The sequence below is a fragment of the Trichosurus vulpecula genome, chromosome 5 (assembly GCF_011100635.1).
Source record: "Trichosurus vulpecula isolate mTriVul1 chromosome 5, mTriVul1.pri, whole genome shotgun sequence".
In the NCBI taxonomy this organism is placed as follows: domain Eukaryota; kingdom Metazoa; phylum Chordata; class Mammalia; order Diprotodontia; family Phalangeridae; genus Trichosurus; species Trichosurus vulpecula.
Window position 1 is genome coordinate 109525154 of NC_050577.1, and position 20547 is coordinate 109545700.

The 20547-nt window shown below is 40.4% G+C and overlaps 1 protein-coding gene across 1 annotated transcript in view; it reads left to right on the top strand.

Annotated features, from left to right (window-relative positions):
- Nucleotides 1-20547, top strand: part of CREB3L2 (cAMP responsive element binding protein 3 like 2) — a 173066-nt gene that overhangs the window by 129417 nt on the left and 23102 nt on the right. The window contains exons 4-8 of the mRNA XM_036760362.1: nt 962-1049; nt 7152-7327; nt 12301-12447; nt 16571-16629; nt 19304-19372. Of these exons, the coding sequence (XP_036616257.1) occupies nt 962-1049; nt 7152-7327; nt 12301-12447; nt 16571-16629; nt 19304-19372 (539 nt within the window). The remainder of the gene's footprint in view (nt 1-961; nt 1050-7151; nt 7328-12300; nt 12448-16570; nt 16630-19303; nt 19373-20547) is intronic.

Sequence of the window (20547 nt, forward strand, 5' to 3'; positions counted from 1 at the left end):
TTGCCTTCCCATGGTCCTTTTCTACACAGGTACTTGAATCCCTTCCTCTTAGGCAGCAAAGTGGCATGGCAGAGAAGGTTTTGGACTTGAAATTCACAAGATGTGGGTTCAGATCCTACTAGTGACTTTGGCCAAGTTACTTAACCTCTCTGGGCCTCTGTTCTCTCATTTGTAAAATGAGAAGGTAGGACTTCATTTCTGTTCATCAACAAATGTTTATTAAGTGCCCACATATTTTAGGTCCTGAGGCTACAAGTACTATATATGAATATAAACTCTTAAGAGCTTATATTTTAATGGAGCAGCTTATATTCTCTATCTATAAACCTATTATCCTAGGATTCTTTTAAAGAACTGGGCCTCTGACATATTTGTAAGCTATTTCTTTGCTGTCATTGCTAAAGTACAATTGATTCAGTTGGTTTAGATCATGGTGCTTATAAGGCCAAGGATATAAACTTGATCCCTTGTTGGGGCACGTTAGCTTGGTTCTTCCGTGACCATGGGCTATTTCCCCAACCTGCTGTTTCACAAGGGCATGTTGTTTGCTATGTTGGGAAGATTGTGGATGTCTTGGTGCAGGCTCTTCTCTACTGTTATGGGGGAGGGGACAAACTGCTGGAGAGTCAGCTGTATCATCTCATATAAAAGAGAGCCACTGAAAACACAATTCAACTTCCTCTGTCATAAAATACCACTGCAATATTCTAGCTCTGGAGTGGTCTCACCATTGGTAAATGGTCAATAGCTTTAATTCATTTAGAGGTTCCACAAGCTTTATAAGATTCTGAAAGAAGCAGCTCTTATTAGCCAGCTTTTAGAAGAGGTCAGGGGTAGGGTGTCCCCAGATAAAGAAAAAAAGTGGGATAAACAACTCTTCTATAGCTACGCACCATGTTGTTGCTCTTTTCTTTAAAAACAGACAAATATCCCAAAAACTTGTTTGAAATTCTTTCTTTAGGTCAAGTCCCCAAGCCTGAAAATCCTTCCCAAGATTAAACTGGAGCCTCATGAAGTGGATCAATTCTTAAACTTCTCTTCAAAGGAAGGTCTGTTGGTTCTTGGGGCTTCATTTGGGGTTGAATGCTGATATTGCACAAGGGCTGGGGAATAAGGGCATGTGGGAAGGGGAGGGACAGTGTGTGAGATGCCTCATGTTGCACTTCTGCTAGACCTGGCCTTGTGCAATAGATGTTTTGCTGAAGAGCTTCCTTTAAATCCCAGTTTTGAAAATCGAATCCCATTTCACCATAGACTGACATCATTCCAACAGTATGCTCATTTTAATCTCTGGGTTTCTTCAGGGGTCAGTGGCTTCTAATACTTTCACTACCCTTTTCCAATCCCCAGGCTGTGAGAATAGTTAATCATCTGTAAAACATCAAAGTATGAAGGTGAGAGAAGCAAGAGTTTAGTTTGGCTCGAACACACAGAACATGGGAAGAGGAGTAGAGTGAAGAAGTATGGCTGAAAAGTTAGATTGGAGCCAGATCTTTCCATTTATTCTTGAGGCAGTAGGGAGCCACCAAAGGTTTCTGAGCAAAGGAGAGTTGTGGTCAGATTATACATTAAGAAGATTATTTTTGGCAATTGTATGCAGGATTAGAGAGGAGAATAACCAAAAGCAGGGAGACCTATTTCAGTCATTTTTCAGTCGTGTCTACCTCTTCATGACCCTATTTAGGGTTTTCTTGGCAAAGATGCTGGAATGGTTTCTTTCTCAGCTTATTTTACAGAAGAGAAAACTGAGGCAACTGCAGTCAAGTGACTTGCCCAGGGTCCCAGAGCTCATGTCTGAGGCTGGATTTGAACTCATGACTCCAGGCCTAGTACCCATGTAGCTGTCTAGGAAGACTAATTAAAAGATTATTAACATCGGTCTTGGCAAGAGCTAGTGAGGGCTGTGGAAGTTTGGGTAGAGACAAGAGGATGGACTCAAAAGTTATCATGGAGGTAAAACCAACAAGACTTGGGAACTGATTTGGATATACGTTGTCTGAGCAGAGGGAAGAAACAAGGGTCATTCCCAAGTTTCAGGCTGGAGTGACTGGGGTGGGGCAGGGGGGAGACCAAAACAAAGTGTTTTCTCTCTCCAACCATCACCACACTACTGCAAAAGTAATTTGACCAGAGCCCAGATAAATCTGACCATGTTAGTCCCATACTCAGTAAACTCCGTCAGCAGCCTGACACCAATAGGAACAAAGATTAACTTTGCTTTTTGACATGTAAAGCCCTTTATAACCTGACCCAACATAACTTTCTAGCCTTATCATGGACATTGATCTCCCCTCACTTTATGGTCCAAACTAGCCTTCTTACTGTTCCTCATACGCAACACTCAGAGACACATGGTACTGATTGTTCTCTGTGCCTAGAAGGAGCTTTTTCTTCACATCCCTCTCTTAGAATCTCAGCTTTCATTCAAAACCTTACTGAAGTGCCACCTGCTACATGAAGCGTTTGATGGTCCCCACCCACTCACCCCACCCCCCAAGCTGCTAGTACCTTTCCCTTCAAACTAACCTTGTGTTTATTTTGTATATAACTATACCTCCTGATAGAAAACAACTTCCATCAGGATGGGAACTGTTTCCATTTGGTTTTTGTGTCCCCAGAATTTGGAGCAGTTCTTGATCCATAGTAGGTGTTTAATAAATGCTTATTGCTTTCGAAGTTGGAGGGAGATACAGGTTTTGGTGAGAAGTTGATGACTGTTAGAAACATTCGGTTTGAGATGTTGTTGAAACATCCGAATAGAAATGTGTACAAGGCAATTGGAAATGTAGCCTTAGAGGTCAGAAAAGAGCTAGACATTGTAGATTTTGGAATCGACTACATAGAAGTGAAAATGGAAGCCATGGAAGTGGATGAGATCACTAAACAAGAGAGTACAGAAGAGAAAAGAGAAAGCCAAAGACTTGAGACACAGCATTACTTGGGCCTGGAGGAGGTGACTGAAAGACTTGGTCCAACTAGAGTTGGGCTGATGTTTAAAATCCTTTGTGTTTCTACGGAGAAAGAGTTTGCTAAACAAATTAGCAAGCCTCATAGTTTAGTAGAAAGCAATAGACTTGGAGTCTCAAGCTCAACCCTCCCAGCTTCCTTTTGTATGTTGCCTTTCCCCACTGGCATGTAAGCTCCCTGAGGGCAGGATCTGTCTTTCTTTTTCTTATTTGTATCCCAGGAGCTTAGCACAGTGCCTGGCATACAGTATGTACTTAATAAATGTTTATTGCATTAAATTGAATTATATGATTCACTCTGTGACCTTGGGCAAGCCGTTTAACTTTGAGCCTGTTTCCTCCTATGTAAAATGAGCGTTACAATATTTGCATTTCATCCCTCGTAGCAGTGTTGTATTAAATGTGATGATGTCTGTAGAGAGTGGTGTAAACTTTAAGGGACCCTATAAATGTAAGTTGCTATTTTTATTTTTTTGATGAGGACTATGATTTCAGTGGTGTAGGAAACACCTGCTGAGAAAACTTCCTCTCTCCATACAAATGGATACCTTCTCTTTTCAATAGTCTTAGAAGGCTGCCTGGGAGATGTGACTTGCCCAGGGTCACATAGTCAGTGTGTATCAGAGGCAGAGCTTGAACCCTGGGCTTCCGGCCTCCAACGCTAGTGCTCTGTCCACCATGTCATGCGCTATTGAGCAGCCATTGTTGATATAAAGAGTGTTAAACTTTTGGGGCAGCCAGGTGGCACAGTGGATAGAGTGCTGGCCTGAGTTCAAATCTGACTTCAGACACTTACAAGACGTGTGACCCTGGGCAAATCACTTAGCCCTATTTGCCACACTTTCCTCATCTGTAAAATGATCTGGAAAAGGAAATGGCAAAGCCCTCCAGTGTCTCTGCCAGGAAAATCCCAGGTGGGGTCATAAGAAGTCGGACATGACTGAAGTGACTGAACAACAAAAACTTTGGGGTCCGTGCATAGTAACAATAAAAATAATAGAAGGCAGAATGTGAAAAGTGATCTTTCAGGCAAGTTGTTGGACTCTTAAGAAGCTAGCAGACTTTCCAAAAACATCTTATTCCTCCAATTTGTGATAAGACATTTTACAAAATGTCAACACTAAGTACATATCCTGTGGTGACTGATAATTCTGGTGCTTTGGAGCATTGCCAAGATAAACAAAATGCATGTAGTTCCTGATTCCCCTGACCCAGTAGAAGATAAAAGTAACTGTCCACCTCTTCATGCCTTGGAGCTGCTTTCCAGTCACACTAGCCCAGGGGTGGGGAACCTGCAGCCCTCTAGGTCCTCAAGTGTGGCCTTTTGACTGAATCCAGACTTCACAGAACTGTGAAAATTGAAATTTGGATTCAGTCAAAGGGCTGCAATTGAGGACCTAGAGGGCCGCATGTGGCCTCAAAGCCATAGGTTCTGCACCCCTGCTCTATCCTCTTTAGTAATCCAAGAGCTGTTTTCCTTTTCAAATGAGGTTTAGAAACCTGATGCTGAACCAGCTGGGGGCCAATGGATGGCTTTCACCCAATAGGAAACACTGGATTCACATTTGGCCCACTTTTCCTGCTGCTTCCCTCTTTGCCTTTCCAAGCGAATAACCCTTTGAAGTGAGTGTAGTGTCTGTGTGGAAAGGAGAGTCACCCAGGAATGATTTCGCTACAACTGAGTGGATAAAGCAGCTGGCTCTTGCCTGATTGGCCCAATACAAATTGGGCAGCATTTAAGGACAAATTCGAAAGTATTGGGTTAGCTCAGTTGATTCTTTGTTTTGCCTTGCACGGTCCTAGGCATATTTATGGTATTGTAAGAGTACTGAACAATGGGGAGATCTCTCAGCAGCCCCTGAGTTCTGACTGACTACTGTTTTCCTGCTTAAAAGGGACTATAGGCAGGAATGTAGACCGACCGGAATAAAAAGACATAGAATGTTGTAGAAGACCTTTTTAGCCTTGTGGATACCATGGGGGCCATTGGAAAGACATAAACAAAGGAGACAAAAATGAGAGAGGGGAAAATAAGGGATGGGGGGCGAAATGATAGATGAAGAAGGGACAATGAAGAAAGTAAGATGACTGGGGAGAAGATGAATAACCACCCCCCACCCCCAGAAATGATGAGGGGTAGAGAGAGGAGAACCAAAAGCTGCCTTGGGTGTCACTCAGTGAGAGTGCCAAGACCATACAAGGCCAAAGACTCAGAGCAGTTCACACTTCTATAAATGATTGTGTGATAGGAAAAACTGCTTTCTATCTGTGTAACTGCTCTCCCACCACTCACCAGTATCCTTAGAAGTGGTCATGTGTCTTAGCAGCTGGTGTTTGACAAGATAGAGAGAACATTTTTAGGTACTCAATAAATTCCTCTTGAATGGATAGATGAATGAATGAATAATGTGTCTCCATTGCATATAGCATAGAACCATGTTCATAAGTACTCAATAAGTGCTTACTGAACGAAAATACTCTCGGTATGGAGAATTTAATATTCATTATAATATACTCTAGGCATGTTCACTTAATGGTCTGGGTATGTCAAATCCTTGCCCTTTAGAAAGTCTGGTTTTCTCCCAATTCTTGGTTTAAATTTTGGCTTTAGACTTTTAATTGTTGAATCTTTCAAAAAAAATTATATACATATATATATTTTTTTTCCTTACTAGCTAAGATTACCATAATCCTTGAGGTTTTCCCCTAATTTTATCCTAATGTGTAGCTAAAAAAAAACACATTTATGTGGTTTCTAAGAATCCCCAATTTTTAGGGTCTGTAATTCAGGCTAATGGCTCTCTTTTATCACTTTTGGGCTCATAGATGCTCTGTTTATAGATAATTTGAGCTGGAAGGGACCTTGGAAACCACTGATTCCACCCTACCTTTATTTTGTAGATAAGGGAAGTAGAGCTCAGAAAGGTTAGGTAAACCTGTGCAAGGTCACACGATGATGACTATGTTGGTGATGATGATGATAATGATGATAATGATAATGGCAGCATAGCGTAATGGATGGAAAACTAGCCTTAGAAGCAGGAAAACCTGAGTTCAAACCCTACCTCTGATACATACTGGCAATTAGGGCTGATAAATAAGGAATTCATTGACTTGAGTAGTTAGTTTGCATTACAGGAAGCCTTCAGACAGGGGTTACATAACTATGTTTTAGATATATTTTAGAGGGACTTTATAAGTTCCGTGAGATAGGGTTGGACTAAATAACTTTTAAGGTCCCTCCTAAGTCTATGTCTATTAATTTAGTTTTTGCAGCTGTTTTGGCAGAAGAAATTTCCAAGTTGGGGCACTAACCTCAAGTCACAGTCCAGTGCTTATCCTCTGTCAGGCTGCTTCGTAGTTGCTTACAGGATTTGGGGATATTGCTGTTACCCTTGAAGTCTCCAGCAACTGCAGTTATCAAATTCTGAAAAATGAATTTGAAAAAGTAATCTTGGAGTTGGCAGAAGAAGCTAATTAAGCTTATCCTTTATATTTCATTCCCATTGGCAAAATTATTTCATTTTTTTTTTGCTGTGATGGCATTATTGTGGTTCATAGATAGAACATAAGACTTGGAGTCAGGAAGGTCTGAGTTCAAATCCTGCTCCAGATACTTACTTGCTGTGTGACCCTAGGCAAGTCATTTTAACCACTCTGTGCCTTGTTTCCCTCATCTATAAAATTGGAATAATAGTAATAATAAAATAAAATAAATTATAATCTATATTAATAATATTTTATTTATATTTATTTATGATAATATTACATATTATATATTATACCATATATCATGTAATACATTATTATATAAAATAAATGAATGAACAAGCAAATAAATAACTAAATGATAAGCCCTACCTTAGAGGGTTGTCATGAGGGTTAAAATGAGATAGCTCGACAAAACTTTAAACACTACAGAAACGTTAGCTGTGATGGTGATGATGGTGATGGTGATGATGATGATAGAGGACATCAAAGTTCAGAGAAAGCTCTTGGCCAAATATACCTAGTGAGGGATAAAGTAGAGGCTAGAGCCCAAGAAAGGAGAACCTGTAGCCCTCTACTCACATCTGCCTTCCTCCTGCCCGACTGCAGGGGAACTGAAAAGATTCTTTTTTTCTCCCACTTATCACTTTTCTTGTCCTCCCATGAGAGAAACAGCATTTTCTTTTCTTCCAACAGTGGTGGAACACCTCCATCTACCCCCCACCCCTCCCAGCAGCCACGGCAGTGATTCTGAGGGCAGCCAGAGCCCCAGTCCGTCCCTGACGCCATCCAGTCCCACCCAGGGGCCAGGAAAGGTGACATCTCGCTCTGCCTCAGCCCTCTCCAATTCCCCTCTCCTGACAGCACCTCATGTAAGTAGCAACCAGCAAAGTCTGCATGTGAGTTTTTCTTATTTTTGTTCCTAATATCTTCACCAAATCAGACCCCACTTAATATTTGTTTCTCTACATTGTACAAGTGATACACATGAGATTAAAAAAAAGTTGATATTTCAGTGATTTGAGAAATATCTCATGGAAAAATTTTCATATAGAATTTTAGAGCTGAAAGGAACCTTTGGGTTCACCTAGTTCAACTCTCTAATTTTACGGGTAAGGCCGGAAGCAGATAGTACACAGCAGGGAAGTCATTTACCCCCTCAAGGAGTGGCAGGCTTAGAATTAGAACCCTGGTGTCCTCCTTTCACATCCAGTGGTCTTTTTTCTACAATACTTTGTGTGAACAAAGTCAAGCTCAAAATTATATAAAAATCCCACTTCTGCTGGCCACCTAACCACAGTGTTGTTGTGAGCCAGAATTGAGGCAGCTTGAGGTAATCCCCACACCAACAACCAGGCTTGTTGTGAGCCAGGTTGCTATGGAACTGCTTCATAGTTTGAGTTAGTTTTGCCCCTGGCAGATTGATCCAAATCCCAGTTGTAGGTCCGCTGGGTAAGGAGTATATAAGGGCCTCTGTATGGTTCCAAAAGAGAGCTTTTGACACCCCCCAGAACCTTCTTTGCCAGCTACTTTGGGGAGGAGGGAGGACCGCGTTTACCTGAAGATCATCTAGTGTGTTTTTATTAAAAATAATTGTTTTTCCTGAACCTTCAGGTTCTATTTCACTGGGTTTGGGAAGCATTCTGAGGACACCCAGTCTAGAAATCATGAAGTCATTTTGGGTTTCCCCTCTCCATTGTCTCCGTATCTGCCTTTCATTCCCACTGCCATCGTCTTTTTTATTTTTTGGATCAGACTTGTGGTTTCATTAGTATAAGTAACTCCCAGTAACAAACAAACAAACAAAAACACCTTCTACCAAACAGATCTTGAATTTATAGTCTTTGAGAGGTAGCTGGGGCGTGGAGAGATCGAGTGGCTTCCCCAGAGTCAGAACGCCAGCAGGTATCTGCGGTGGGATGAGTACCCCAGGCCTTCCTGATTTTAAGACCAGTTCTCTATTCATTGAAGCATACAACTTCACACTGTGCACAATTTAACACTTAATTATTGTCTAAGAAAGGCAGCATGGTGGGGCTAGAGAATTGACCTTAGAGTCAGGAAGGGCTAGTGATCACCCTCCCAGTGGGCTCTCAGGCAAATAAGACTCTAAGTTACAAATGAGCTGGGGATCTGCTGAGATTATAAGGAGGTAGGATCCACACACTGATGAATCACAGGCCTAGGCCAACATACAAAACACACATGCACACATGTATGTAACATGTATTTGAAATATATATGTGTGCTTATATGCACATGCATATTCATGTGTGCATGCATGTATATTTACATATTTAAATCTAGGTATTTCATGAGTATTTGTTCTGCTTCCTAATCTATATTGTAAGCACTTTTGAGGTAGAAACCACATTTTATACTTATGTAACCTCCATCTCAGGGAAGCTAGGTAGCACAGTTGGACAGAGCACCAGGCCTGGAGTTAGGAAGACCTGAGTTCAAATGTGGCCTCAGACACTTACTAGCTGTGTGCCCTGAGCAAGTCACTCACCCAGTTTGCCTTAATTCCTCATCTATAAAATGAGCTAGAGAAGGAAATGGCAAACCACTCCAGCACCTTGGCCAAGAAAATCCCAACTGGGGCCGTGAAAGGTTGGATACAACTGAAACCACTCAACAACAACAAATCTCCGTAAGGCCTGGCAGTTTGGGGGCTCAATGAAAACTGATTTTTTTACTTTTAAAACATTTTACTAAGCTACATATTTGGTTATGCTATAAATTAACTCAAAAAGCATTTTTTTTAAAAAAATATCAGTCATTTTTATTGATAAAATTATACAGTACACATTTTAAATATACGTTTCAAACTTCCGGATTGCAAAAAATAATGCATATGTGAGGCAAACTTATTACACAAAATGAAACTCTGCAAACCCTAAAATTAAATCTCAAAAACCAAAATATATATGATGGTCAAGAAGAGATAAATTAAATCACAACTTTACTTACAAAAATACTCGAGTATTTTTTGTTTGTTTTTGTTTTTTTGTTTTTTGTTTTTTGCAGGGGGGTAGGCAGGGCAATTGGGGTTAAGTGACTTGCCCAAGGTCACACAGCTAGTAAGTGTGTAAAGTGCCTGAGGCTGGATTTGAACTCAGGTCCTCCTGACTCCAAGGCTGGTGCTCTACTCACTATACCATCTAGCTGCCCTGAGCATTTTTTTTTAATAATAGCTACCTCAAGATCACCACATACTAAATCTCAACAGTGCAGTTTATTTTATTTTCTTAAGTTAAATGTGATAAAACCAAAATTATCAAAAAGCATTTAAGTGCCAACTATGTGCCCAGGCATTGTGCTAAGTGCTGGAGATACAAAAAAAAAAAAAAGAAAGAAAGAAAGACAGTCCCTGCCTTCAAGTAGCTCACAGTCTAATGGGGAGACAATGTGCAAACAATATAAACTGTATATTGGAAAAATAGGGAATAATTAATAGAGAGAAGACACTAGAATTAACAGGGGTTGGGAAAGGCTTCCTATAGAAGGCTGGATTTTAGTTCAGACTTAAAGGGAGCCAAGAAGGTCAGTAGTTAGATCAGAGGCAAGAGAGAGTTCCAGGCATGGACATCAACCAGAGAAAATGCCCCCGAGCTAGGAGATGGAATGTCTGGTCATTCTGGTGTCTCAGTGCCCGATGGATTGGAGTGGGGAGGGAGCTGAGACAGGCAGACTCACCGGCAAGGTATTGAAATAAGGCACGCAGGTGATGAGGGCTTGCATCAGGGTGGTGACGGTGTCAGAGAAGAAAAGGGAATGTATTGGAGAGATGTTGCTAAAGTAGAATTGACAGGCCCTGATAACAGATTGGATATTGGGAGAGGGGTGAGAGGTAGCCAAGTGTTGAGGATAATTCCTAGGTTGTGGCGGGGCGGGGACTGGGAGGCTAGTGCTATCTTTGAGAGTAATTGGTAAAGTAGGGGGTAGGGAGGGTTTAGGGGGAAAGATCACGAATTCAGTTTTGGACATGTTGAGTTTAAAATGTCTATGGGACATCTTATCTGAGTTATAAGATTGAGATCAGTAGAACGGTTAAAGCAGGAAAGACAGACATGATTATCAGCAAAGAGATGTAAGTAAATCCATGGGAGCTGATGAGATCACCAACTGAAATAGTATAGAGGGAGAAGAGAAGAGGGCCCAGGACAGAAGCCTCACTTCGTTTCCCTGTGTAGACATGGGGATAGATACAGGATAGAATTCTCTCACTCATGCATAGCCTATAGCATCCCATGTTCTATTTGAGTTCTGCTGAAAAGAGATGGTACAGAACACTTCTTGTCTAATATTTCTGGAAGTGTTAAACTTGGAATGCCTATTGCGTGTCCATGAACTATTCCTGAGGCTGATGCTACTCTGGAAGTAGCAGAAAACTTGCTAAGATGCATTTGGAAAAATTCAATACAACAGTCCGTTGCTTTTGTGTAGTGCGTTATGGTTTCCAACATGCTTGCACACCCATTATTTTGTTTGAGTCACATAGCAACAAGGCTGTAAAGCAGGGTGGGTATTATTGTCCCATTTATAGGTAAGGAAACTGAGGATAATAGAAAGTGAATGAATTTAAACTTCTAGTCCAGTGTCCTTGAGAGGTTGCTGTGCTACCGTTTCAACGCTCCTCTTCCCACCCCATCTCCTCTCCTCCTCCTCCCTGCCTCTCCCCTCCCTTGCCACCAAAAGAGCTATTTTTATAGAAGAAGTTTCAACTGAAACTTTTATTTGTCCAAGGTCTTTGATAATCACTAGGAATTCTGGCTCTGCATAAGATTCCATTCCTTTACTTTTAACATTTTAATTTTGTCCTTTTGGGGAAATATAAAATCCTGCGTTTTTTAGAGTCGGAAGGGGAGACATTAGAGATCATCTTGTCCAACCTTCTGTTTTTAATAGGTAATGGAACTGAAGCCCAGGGAAGTTAAATGTTTCCCCAAGGTCACACCAGGAAATAAAGGGCAGAGCTGGAATTCAGAGCTGACTCTTCAGACTCCAAATCCCCAAAATGCTCTTCTGTGCTTGACAGGGACAGGGAAAGAAATGATCTTCTCCTTTAGCCTCTTGGTTAGGATAAAGCCTGGCCTTCTTTTTTCTGTTTAGTCCTTGAGACAAGCACCATCCTGAAAGCTAGGTGGTGGGGCGATTTTCTAGTAGAGCAAGAAATGATTGTGGTCTGGTGCTGATCACACAGTTGTGGGAGATGTAGGTCCTCAACTTCTTTCCTCCATACTGGTTGGTTTCTCACGTCTTCAGTTTTCTCCTTGCCTGTCATACTGATAGCAGCACATTCACATGTCAGCCACAGGAAAGAACTGATCATTTTTTCCTCAGTGGTCACTAAATATTCCTTCAATTTAAGTCAACAAGGGCTCAAGTATGTGATATGTGCAAAGCGCTGGTACCTTCCAACTTTAATACCCACACACAAGAACTGGACTGGATTGGCTCCTGTAAATATAAGATAAATCGATGCAAAGTAATATGACTATTCAATACATTGAGTCCTAGAAGACACCATGAGGGAGGAAGGAGGTCCAAGCCCCTGCTTCCATTCAAGTACAGGCACTGTACCCACTGAACACAAATAGGGGTCCATTCTGTTTTTAGAATCTCCTTCAAGTCAAGTGTTTATTAAGCACTTGCTACACTCCAGGCACTGTACTAAATGATGGAGATACACAAAAAAAGAAAAAAAAAACAGTTCCTGCTCTCAAGGAATTTACAGTCTAATGGCGACATCCATAACTTCCTTTGCTGACTAATTCAAGGATATGGTTTTGTATTCTCAGTGATTTTTCTTTGCCTCTTTTTTGTCCGTGGGCCTATGCAGAAACTCCAGGGGTCAGGCCCCTTGATCCTGACAGAGGAGGAGAAGAGGACACTGATTGCTGAGGGGTACCCTATCCCCACCAAACTACCATTGACAAAAGCAGAGGAAAAAGCCCTGAAGAAAATCAGGAGGAAAATCAAGAACAAGGTGAGGTCCTGGGTTCAGGGTGGCACCAGGAATATGGCTCTATGGGCACTAAGACATCTGCATATATGGAACAGAATAGGTCCTTTCTATCTTCCCTTCTCTGATATGGTTTAGATGATAATATACATAATTAGAAGAATTCCAAACTGGTTGGGTGGGTGGCCAGAAAGTGTTGTTAATGGTTCAGCATCAATGGGATGGAGAACTCCAGGGAATATTTATGGACCCGTGCCAACTGACTTGGATAATGGCATAAAAGATATCTTAACCAATTTTAAGATGACACAAATTGGGGAGAAATAGATAACACACTGGAGAACAGTCAGTATTGACAAGGCTTGATCGTTGGGCTGAATCTAACTAGAAGAAATTCAGTAGAAATAAATGTAGTCTTGGATTAGGGTACAAAAAAATCAGTTCCACAAATATATGATGGGGAGACATGTAAGGGTGGCATTTGTTCTGAAAAGGATCTAGGGGTCTTAGTGGACTACAAGCTTCAATGTGTGTCAGCAGTGTGATGTGGCATCCAAAAAAGCTAATCCAATCTTGGGCTTCAGTAAGAGGGAACAAGGAGATGATAATCCCACTGTATTCTGCTCTTATCAGACTTCATCTAGTTCAGGGCACCACAGCTTATGGACATTGATAAGCTAGAAAGTGTCCAGTTGAGGGCAACCAAGAGAGTAAAAGGCCTTGAATGTGTCATATGAGAATCAATTAAAGGGACTGGACTAGCCTGGAGAAAGGAAGACTCAAGGGGGGTGTGATAACTTTCTTCAATTATCTTCTGGTGGAAGAAGGATTAAACTCATTCTATTTGATCCCAAAAGAGCAGAACCAGGAGCAAATGTGGAAATTGCAGAGAGGCTGATTTAGGCTTATTGTTGAGAAAAACCTCCCACCAGTTAGAGTACCCAAAAGTGGAGAGGTGGCAAGTTCCCCTTCCTTGGAGGACTTGCATCCTAGGCTGGATGACTACTTGTTAAGTCAGAATGGAATTACCCTTCCTGGGGTAATTCCATTAGGAGCAAAGTCATCACTTTCTATGATCACTCTCCAGTAGTCTTTTCTCCATTCATACTCCATCCTTCCTCTTGACTTAACCTCAGAAAGGTCTTTAGCACTGGGGGTTCCCACTGCGACTCAGTAGTGCCCATGAAGGAAAAAGCACAGATAGAAGAGAAACTGCAAAGGGAGAAGACAGGGGAAGGAAGGAGGAGAAGAAAGACATGCTGATGGTGAGGAGAAGGAGTTAACAGGAGATGAGAATAGCATCCTTCAGTGGCTCTTCTCCCCTGGCATTGGTGGAGAGAATTTGGCCGTATCAGAGGGGATGGTCGAAAGCATCTTCTGGAGGAGTAGGAAAGAAACAGGATTGAAAAAGAAAAAGCAGGGTGTAAAGCCTCTTTAGCCAGGAATCTCTTCATTTGGGAATAGGGCCAGAGAGTTTCAAAATAGCTTTTCAGGGGTTAAGGGTGAAGGATTTAAGGTAGGTCTTACTCTCTAGTTTGAAACTCATTAACAGAGTACACATACAACATAAATATACAACCTCCATACTCATTCACATGTCTATAAAAACTCAATAGTATGTAAATTTGAAAATTCTAGGCCTCTATGAATAAATTACTTTATTGTTCTTAAACATCTTTATGTTTAATTGTGATTTTAAAATGTTTTATTTTTATGTATGATTTTAATAACTTCATGTCCCATCAACAGAAGCCTGTCTGTGTTAAACACCAGCATATAAAAATGCTATTAAACTTGGCTGCTAAGGAATATGGTTTAATGAGTAAGCTTAAGCAAAGATAATGGCCTTGAATTTGGAAAGCTTAGGACATATGCCATAAAGAGAGAATTATAGCCCAAGATAGGAGAGGAAATAGTCAAAAGTTACACCTAGCTATTTTAAGTTATTTCAGATCTTCAGGCCCAAAGGAATCTTAGAGGAACCCGAAAATGGTGTCAGAACCATTGTCTGTAATCTCTGAGAAATGATGAAGGATAGATGTTGGGAAACTATTGTGTTGAATTTTAGTGAAGAGAAAAAGGTAATTTCTAGGAACTGCAGACTAAGCATTCTGATATTAACTCCAACTAAATTTCTAAATGGTTTATTAAGCAAGTGGTCCATGAGTATTTACAAAGGAGCTAACATGGGGTTAATAAGAACAAGTCAGGACAGCTAGGTGGTGCAGTGAGTAGAGTACCAGCCCTGGAGTTAGGAGGACCTGAGTTCAAATCCATCCTCAGACACTTGACACACTTACTAGCTGTGTGACCTTGGGCAAGTCACTTAACCCCAATTGCCCTGCCTTCCCCCCTCAAAAAAAAAGAACAAGTCATTTCAACTTATCTTCATAATTTATTGATAAATGGTTGGGGTGTTTTTTAGGTGGGGGAGAATGGAGAGGAGTACAGCGTCACACTTGTACATTCATCAATGCAGGGAAACCCATTGTGGGAATTCCCACTGAGGTGGGTCGGCAACTTGGGTATAACTTATTGTTTTAATTACCTGGACAGAGAGGTGAATTTTACCTTGGGGGTCACATAGTGTCACAAGCAGAACTGTAATCCAATTCTGCCTGGCTCCAAGACCTGCCTTCTATTCACGCCATCTCACTGACTCTCATCGATAGAGTTGTTAGGCTATAAACATTATAGGCATCTTTAGGGCATCTTCATTTCAGTAAATTTTTTAACAAGTTACTTATAAAATCTTTGTAGACAAATGCCCAAATGTAGGAAATCTCACAGTATTGATAAATGGGTTTGCAGCCAGTTGGATAACCATGCTTATAGTGTGTTGGTTATTGGTACTGTGTCAACCTGGAGGGAGATTCCTATATTCCACTGGAATACCACAAGACCTTGTAAACTAATCATTTAATCAGTCGCTTGGGTAAGGACGTAAAATATCCATGCATTCTTTCAACAAATATTTATTAAAACACCAAATTTTTAAGTGAAAATAAAAAAATTATAAATAATGCAGTGATAATCTACGAACTCGAGATTCATAGAACAAAGATATCAACAGTTTAGGATGCTGGGCCAAAGCTAACAAGATGGGGTTTAGCAGAAGTAAATGTAAAGGTGTTAATTTACGCTAAAAAAAAATCAGGTGTACAAATACAGAATAGAGAGACCTGACATGGTCTCAGTTTATACAAAAAGAAATCTGGAGGTTTCGGTTTCCCACAAACTAACAGTGATGCTAAAATGTTAACATAATCCTAAGCCATGTTAACAGATGTCTAGTGTCCAGATCACAAGGAGACAAAATATTTCTGTGCTGAACAGCTCACACCTGTAGAGTCTGGTACAATTTTGGATGTGTCATTTTAAAAGGGACATTAGTGAACTAGAATGGGCGGAGGAAAACAACTATAATTGTTAGTCTGAAAACCATGTAATTCAAGAAACAATTAGGAAGCTGGCCATTCTTAGCCCGGAAAAGAGTAATCCAAGAGAAGAAATGATAATTGCATTCTCATGTCTGAAAGGATATAATTTTGGTGCTATAGAAGGCAGAACGAGACCAGTTCAACAATCATTTATTTCATACCTACTGTGTATAGTCATTACACTAGGTACTTGGAGGATTAAAACAAGACACAGCTATATAAGGCTAAACAGGTGGAAGTTATGGGAAAGTAAGAGCCTACCTTGACTCAAGAGCACCATGGTACAGTGGAAGGAGCATTGAGCTTAGAGCCACAGGACCTGAGTGGGAATCTCACCTTTTTTTACATAATTATGGCAAGTGTGGGCTTGGACAAATCACTTTGTTTGAGCCTGAGTTTCCTCAGCTGTGAAATTTCAGGGGTTTGGACTGGATGCTTTAGTAATGACTGACAGGAGACGGAGCTGAACCCAGGTCCAAATCTAGCACTTTAACTATTATACTACCCTGGGAGCTGGCAGAATTGTGTGAGGAATGGGATGGAGGTGAGCGGAGGTAGGCAGTAGCTACCGAAGTGTGACAGTGAGTCGAGAGCTCGAACAACCTCCTTGCCTATGACATGTAACCATCTTCCATATATAGTATTGATTTGGTCATGGTTCTGAACCTCATATATGTATTTTCTGTTTTCTTCTTCTTCTGTCTTAGATTTCTGCCCAGGAAAGTAGGAGAAAGAAGAAAGAATATATGGACAGTTTAGAGAAAAAGTAAGTGTACCCTGACAAAATAGGTCTTCTCATTAACCGTGATTGAGACGGGAAGAAAGCCTGTATTTTGGGTTTCTACTCTAGGTACTCTTGGTTTGTCATCCCCTATACTAGGTCACCCATGTTACTCTTCGGATTGCTGTGTCTTTGAAGCTTCTTGGATGGTTAACTGTGCTTTGCCTGACGCCTAGTGGTAGTTAGGAGAGGAAGCAAAAAGCCATTCAGTCAAGAAGCAGAAATGCAGTCGAGTTTTCCCTTCATGTTTCTTCTAACCAAGTCTCTCCAAGTCCTTCAAACCTTACTCCCCAACAAGCATGAAAAAAACATCACAAAAGCCTGCATTTCTTTAGTCCAATAGATAAATTGTCTCTCCAGTTAGAATATAAGCCCTGGTGTTTAGCACATGGTAGGCACTTAGTGTGCATTTGCTGATTTATTGAACTCATCAATATAGGTACTTCCACCAGTAAGTCTGATCATAACCCTTCCACGCCCTCTCCCCTTATACGATTCATGTCCTTATCTTGCTCCCAGTCCTCCATAGCCACTTCACTCAGTGCTGGGGCCCTTCCTCTAGTTCTCATAACATGAAATGGGTAGGAGAGGAGCAAATAGGCCATCAGCTAGTTAGCTTTCTTTCTTGCCGCGTAATTGGTTCATCTTCTTGTGGTCTCTCAGTACACATATCTTGGATTGGTGCTGTGTAGGGGCAATAAGATAAGTCTAAAATTGAACAAGAGGAGAGCCAGTTAGATCTTTTTTTTTCTTTAAAAAATCAGTGCTTTTAATGACCTCGTTTCTCCCTGAAACAAGGGTCCATCTTTTTAATAGCACCATTCTGCTAATGCTGTATAATGGTGAGTCATGGAATACTGTAGTCTCTGAAGAATTATAGCTGAGGGTCACTGAAAGGGCACTGAGAGTTGCATAATGGGTGTGAGAAGGCCACAGTGTATTGCCAAACAAAAATTGTGGAAAGAAGCAGCATAAATGGCATCAGAAGGATACGTATCTGGAAAAGAAGTTGGACCATTTAAAAATCCATCACTTTGGCTGTATAAGGTCTGTTACTTTACCTGACCCCATCTGTACCATTATCACATAGAGGTACTATATAGCAAGCAGGAAAATCAGAGATTGGCTCATAAAGTGACATCATTCTTGATTTGTTTTCCTCTCCAAGTTCTTACTCTGAGTGAGTGGTCATTGGTAAAAAAAAAACATTAATATACTTTATTCTTGTGAAAATTAGCTAACCTTTATGTGATAAGGGTGGGGGTCAGGGCTAAAGTAAAGAAGTCATATGTAACAGATATTGACAATCTCACATGTAAATTATCTTTTTTGTTCTACTTTGCATATGTAAGTGTTCTCTCTTTTTTTGATTGTTAAATTGGAGATAAGAAATAATAAGAAATAGCATCTAATCTCTGTTGGCCCTAAAGAGTTATTTCTTTAGCTAATTAGATAAACTGAAGGTTGTACTCTAGGTCCTGGAAAGGAGCCATTACATATTCCTAGAAATAAGACTGGTTCTGGTGGCCCTGGTTGGTTCTTGGTATTCCTATTAAAAACTGACAGTATTGAAGCACATTAATACACTGTTGATGGAGCTATGATTTGGTCCAAACATTTAGGAAAACAATTATGCAAGAAAAGCCACCAAACTATTCGTATTCTTTGACCCAGCAATCCTGCTATTCAGCTCAATTCAAAATCACATATATGCAAAAATATTTGTAGCAACACTTTTCTGTAGTAAAAGAAATTGGGAACAATGTTGGACTCACATCAAATTGAGGAAGACTGAATATATTGTGGTTTGTGGATGTTGTGGAATGTTCCTGAACCATAAAAAAGATAAATATAGGGAATTCCAAGAAGCATGGGATGACTTATGTGAACTGATGAAGAGTGAAGTAAGGAGAACCACGAGAACAATGTACATGATGAAGAAAACACTGAAAAGGAGCTGAATTCTGATTCATTGTAATGACCGAAACTGTAGAACAATGAAACACATTCCCTTCCTTCTGTGAAAGGTGGAGAACTATAGATGCAGAATGTTGAATACACTGTGTCATATGTGGTCTCTGGTTTGCTTGCTTTTACTTCCATTTTTTTCTTCGTCTATATTATAGGTCAGGGTTCAGTGAGGGCAATGTTTTAGGAAATGACTAATGTAAAAACAAAAGCAAAATCAATAAATCTTTTTTTTAAAAAACCATGAAATTCAGTACAGCTTTTTTCTTTAAACTTTTTAGGATATGATTTAAAAAAAATAAAGTTAGTCTTCCCATTGGCCATTTCGGGTGCTACTAGTTTAATGATGGGCTGTCTCATCTCCTTCATTGTGTCTTCCCTACTTAAGACTGAGACTCAGCTATATGTGAATGCCTTTTTCCAGTTTCTTTGAGAGTATATATTTCTTCTATGCTTCTGAACTCAGATCTCAGTGCTCTGTGATATATTATGCCCTCAATACATTCTACTTATATTCTTGCTTTGGTCAGAGTTAGACTCATTCACCCCTCCCATTTTTGAATCTGACCAAGTTATTTCCCTGGCCAAGTAGGAGTGAGCAGTTGCCCTTCCTTCTTAATAGACATGATAACTCAGCTTAGTTTTCTCTATAATAACTATTCTTGCCCTTCTGCTCCTTTCTCCTCTGCAGGGTAGAGTCTTGTTCAAATGAGAACATGGAGCTGAGGAAGAAGGTGGAGGTCCTGGAGAATACTAACAGGTAAGAAGCATCTGAAGGTATAGCGGAGTTATCTAGGGAGAAGGTAGGAAAAAGACAATAGGACTAATGATGAAGAGTAAAGACAGATATCTTGCTTGGGAATAGAGTAGGAAAAAGAAGGTCAAGACTGTTGTTGTCTGCCTACCATATCTGGGACTCAAGACCTCCAAGTCAGAGCAGCAGATAGAGAGAGAGCCTGGCTAAGCTCCTTGTCAGAGGCAGCCACAGGAGCTTGGAGTGGGGAAGACTTCTGAAGGAAAAGCATGGAAAAAAATGGCGGCAACTTGGATTTCCTTTAATGACTTTGGAGTTCATGAGTGGGGAATGCGGCACCAGCATCTCACTATAGCCCAGCTTTTGTAATAGAATACTCTACTAATGAGGCAGGAAAAGCTTTTGTTGTTTCTGGGGACAGTTTTCTTTGAGCTCCTAAATGTACCTATTTTAAAGAATTGTCATGAGTGTCCATTCATTATCCATCCATTTACCATTGATTTAGCCTATTCCAAGTCAAAGTTCCTAAGAGATAAAGTGCTATTAGATAGCTTATGATGACAAAGTCATATAAGGAAAAATAAAAATAAAACAGTTTTTCTTTAAATCCTATACTATTGTCAAAAGCAAGAAAAACATCCTCTTATAGCTAATATAACTTATAACTTACCGTCTTATTACTTGACATTGGCACAGTACCATGTACACGGCAGATAAGATATATTTGTTGAATGAATGAACCGATGAAGCCATCAGCTGTTATGTTTAAAAAAAAAAAGCATTGGATTTGGAGTCAGAAAACTGGAGTTGGAATTTCGGTTTTGTTGCTTAGTGCAGGTGACCCTGGGCATCATTTAGGCCTTCTGTGCCTCAGTTTCTTTATGTGTAAAATGGGAATGATAATACTTGCACTCTATGCCAACAGAGTTGTGATCGAATGAGATAAGGTATATCAAACTCTTTGTAAGCCTCTACTGTCATAATAACTAACCCGTGCGTGGTACTTTAAGGTTTACAATCCAGCCTCAAACATAGACTACCATGTGACCCTGGGCAAGTCACTTAACCTCTGTTTGCCTCAGTTTCCTCAAATGTTAAATGAGGATAATAATCGCCTCTATCTCTCAGGTTGGTTTTTTTTTTGAGGATCAGACGAGATAATATTTATAAAAGCACTTAGC